This window comes from Anneissia japonica, unplaced genomic scaffold, assembly GCF_011630105.1.
Source record: "Anneissia japonica isolate Jap-2015-1 unplaced genomic scaffold, ASM1163010v1 scaffold287758_len931624_cov196, whole genome shotgun sequence".
NCBI lineage: Eukaryota > Metazoa > Echinodermata > Crinoidea > Comatulida > Comatulidae > Anneissia > Anneissia japonica.
Genome location: NW_022722245.1, coordinates 589,730 through 593,698, shown reverse-complemented (window position 1 = coordinate 593,698; position 3,969 = coordinate 589,730). Strand labels below are relative to the sequence as shown.

Genomic DNA, 3,969 nt, shown 5'->3' with positions numbered 1-3,969 from the left:
AAATATTTCTCAAAATACCTTGACAAGGGTTGGAGAAAGTAATTATAATTTGACAATTGTGGTGAAATTGATTCTTCCCTTGCTTCTTTTAAAGATACAGCAGGATTTCAGGATCTTGTATCCATCAAATTGTGACAAGATTTTTATGAAGTGGTGTACTATGGCAGTTTTCTTTAAATAAGAGTTAACCTCTATCTACAGTATTTATTAGCCTCCCACAGCGAGCCTAATAATTAGTAGAATCCTTGGGCAAAGTTTGGCTAAAAAAAAAATTTAATGAAATTATTTTAAAATTTATTAAATCAAACATTTAATTACAGTGCACCCCTTCTAATTACAAGACCCCTTTAATTCGAGGCCACTTTTCCAAAGAACCAAATAACAATCTTTCATTAACCTTTTAACACAAAGCTAGCTCTCTTATTGGAGACCAACCGCGAGACCACTTCAAATTTTCAAGTCCCAGCGACAGTCTCGAATTGTAGGGTAGACTGTATACAAATAAATATACACACTTCAACTGTGCCACAATGCTTGTTTTCAAGAACGTTGATATATGATTTTATGGTTTTACTACTGTAATATGTAATTTTCAGTATCGTGTGGTGCTTAATTTTGATTGTACACACCAACATTTTTTATCCTTCAGAGAAACAGGAAACCAATGCCGCATTTTATGCCTTGGCTGACATCTCACCACCAGGATTAAAGAGGGAGAGTAATCGTGGAAATAATGTAAAGACATACAGAGCTTCTGTTGCAGAGGCAATGGCCAGTTTCATAGACGTGAAACCTGTAAGTGGCATAATGTAAAAAGATTTAATATTTGGGGGACTTTCAGCATATATTTAGTAGATATATTTTACATTCGGTCAAAAACGATCTGTATTTAATCATTTGTAACTTCTGGCTTCTGATTCAGGCTAACAGACAGATCAAATGTTATTTAAAGCTTTAAAAAATGTGGATACGATGGACCTAATTATTAATTATCGTAAATCACCATCTATCGCACTGTTCTAATTACAGTTTTCTTCTAAAATAATTATAATTCATATTCACTTTGACACTACTACCTTTTTCGAGTAAAAGATAATATACAATGCAAAGTCAATAGTATTGCCACTTGCGTTTATATGAACCAGGACATTTCCAAACTTGGGAATTTGTTGTAGAATGAAACAATGTTTCTAAAGCATACGATTTACTATTGTTGTTGCTTTTTTGTACTTAATTTGTGCCTTTATCGTTGCCTTACAGATTACCAACAATATGCCACAATATCTTAAAGAGAACAAGCAAATTCAACCATTTGTTCTTGTGCTTGGTGGAAGAATGGAACCGGACCAGGTTTTTTTGATAGTTGAAAAACATGTGGTTCCTTGTAAATCCTTGCTTGCGGCTGTAGATATGTGTTTTAAATTATTATATATATTTTGGATAGACTTTCCATGGCAAGCGTCCAACACCTGGGATGCCATACAGAAAATTGTATATGAACTGGGGGAAGGGAAGGGAAAACATCTTACACCGTCTTCCACACGTGCACTTCGTACATATCTTCAACAGTAAGGTTTCAATTCATTGGTTTTATTAGAGTGAATTAACACCATGTGTATTTACAGTTCTATTTTAATTGCCCAAAAGTATTTCCCCACTGGCGCATGAGAAGGAAATATTTCTCAAAATACCTTGACAAGGGTTGGAGAAAGTAATTATAATTTGACAATTGTGGTGAAATTGATTCTTCCCTTGCTTCTTTTAAAGATACAGCAGGATTTCAGGATCTTGTATCCATCAAATTGTGACAAGATTTTTATGAAGTGGTGTACTATGGCAGTTTTCTTTAAATAAGAGTTAACCTCTATCTACAGTATTTATTAGCCTCCCACAGCGAGCCTAATAATTAGTAGAATCCTTGGGCAAAGTTTGGCTAAAAAAAAAATTTAATGAAATTATTTTAAAATTTATTAAATCAAACATTTAATTACAGTGCACCCCTTCTAATTACAAGGGAAGGGAAAACATCTTACACCGTCTTCCACACGTGCACTTGGTACATATCTTCAACAGTAAGGTTTCAATTCATTGGTTTTATTAGAGTGAATTAACACCATGTGTATTTACAGTTCTATTTTAATTGCCCAAAAGTATTGAAAATTTGCTCAAAATATTATCAGTGTATTGAAAATAATCTAAACTTGCAAATTCTTGAATCTTGTAGGAGACTTACAGTTGCAGTGCATACTGTTCTCCCTTAAAGTTCACATTTTTTATGGAAAATTTTAATGCAGAGTATTATGATATGAAAGTATTACACACTCCATGAAATACTCAATGGTGTGCATTATTCTTTCTAATCTCGGATTAATCAGTTGCATTTTCTTATTATATGTATTAACAAAATTTAACTTTGCTAATTGTAACTTACAGTTAGTATTAATGTTTGGAATTTATACTCTATTATTATTGTCACTATCAAAATTAAGTGATAAGCCCTAATTGAGTAATAAATTGAGTTTTAATAATTGAGTATTAAATTGTTAAGTGAGTTGCATCACACCCAAAGTTGAAATAAAGTTATGGTAATTTATGCAAATCTGAATTTCAGTTTGTTCATTGTTATGCTGGTGACGATTTTTCTAGGTCAGATGCAATGATAATATTGTTGGATTGCAAATGTTGAAAACATTAAATATATTTGACAATGTTCTATACATTATTGAGTGTGTGATTTATTTGTAGTTTTCTGAAGAAATTCTAAATTATTTCCGTGTAATATTTATTCAATTCCGTGTCAAAGTTTCTGTGTCAAATTGGTCTTATTTGACCCATTTCCTTATTAATTTTCAACACAGAAATTGTTCAGTTTAACACAGATTTTATTTATTATTTAATCGTTTTCTGTGTTATTTACTTCTGACCATTTTTACCGTGTGATTTTGACCAATAATGCGTTGTCTCCCCGCGGATTCATTTTCCGTGTTAAATTTAACCATTTTTGTGTTCAATTTAACCAATTTTTTTTTAGTGTGTAGTTCTTGTTTCCCCCTTCTTTTATGCCTAAGGCATTCAGATGTGCTGTTAACAAACTTAATTTCTCTTTTTAATTTTTCCTGTGCTTGGAGTCTTCATTGACTATACGTTCGCAAGCGGGTCAATGCTTTTATGAACCTCTCCGTGCATTGTAATAAAAACGCACAAGATTCGAACCATAATATGCTTTTATGAGTTTATTTATATAGGCCCAAATAGGCTTTAATTACAAACAGAATTTATAATGACATAATATATTTAAATTCATTTGTTCTACAGCTTTTCGTTGATGACGGTTGACTCGGTTACACCAATTACTTTCTCGTCTTCTTCCAACACGCTGTCACTGAAATTAAGATGAATTAGTTAATTTGTTAACAATCTCACATGATTTCTCTTATTAGTAATGGCTTCACCGATTTTCGTAGCCTAATTGTAAACATTTATACAGTACAGTATTTTACTTACAGTATCTAATTATTTAATTAACTCAGCAGTAGCACAGGCATTAGTGTCACTTTTATTTTTTTAATGTAGCATACAAAGACAGTCATCGATTGCTTAAATAGAAACGTAATGTTTTATTAGAGCTTAGGCATAATTATGTATTGACTTGTTATCTTTAACTTTAAAAACTGATTTTAATTATTTAAAAAATCGCTACACTAAAATCGATTGAACACAACCATATTATAAACGCAACAGAATTAATTAAACGTGATGCTTTAGTATTATAAATATATAATATGCAGTACTTATATTAGCTGATAACTAAATAACTGTAGAGCATGTAGCCTATATAGTATAGTATGGTGCTGTATAGAAAAGCGTACATATATTATATACAGTATAATATATAATATTTATATTATAAACAATGCTCTATAGCTTAGTATTGAGCAGTACGCAAATCAAATCAAATACTGATACACC

General features: G+C 31.4%; 2 protein-coding genes across 2 annotated transcripts in view; one reads left to right on the top strand and one right to left on the bottom strand.

Annotated features, from left to right (window-relative positions):
* LOC117111807 overlaps nt 1-3,952 on the top strand; it is a 16,370-nt gene extending 12,418 nt beyond the window's left edge. Inside the window, exon 9 of the mRNA XM_033254796.1 lies at nt 3,316-3,952. The gene's annotated coding sequence lies outside the window, so the exon portion shown is untranslated. The remainder of the gene's footprint in view (nt 1-3,315) is intronic.
* LOC117111800 (potassium/sodium hyperpolarization-activated cyclic nucleotide-gated channel 2-like) overlaps nt 3,246-3,969 on the bottom strand; it is a 3,556-nt gene continuing 2,832 nt past the window's right edge. The window contains exon 3 of the mRNA XM_033254787.1: nt 3,246-3,382. Coding sequence (XP_033110678.1) covers nt 3,310-3,382 — 73 coding nt within the window. The 3' untranslated portion in view covers nt 3,246-3,309. The remainder of the gene's footprint in view (nt 3,383-3,969) is intronic.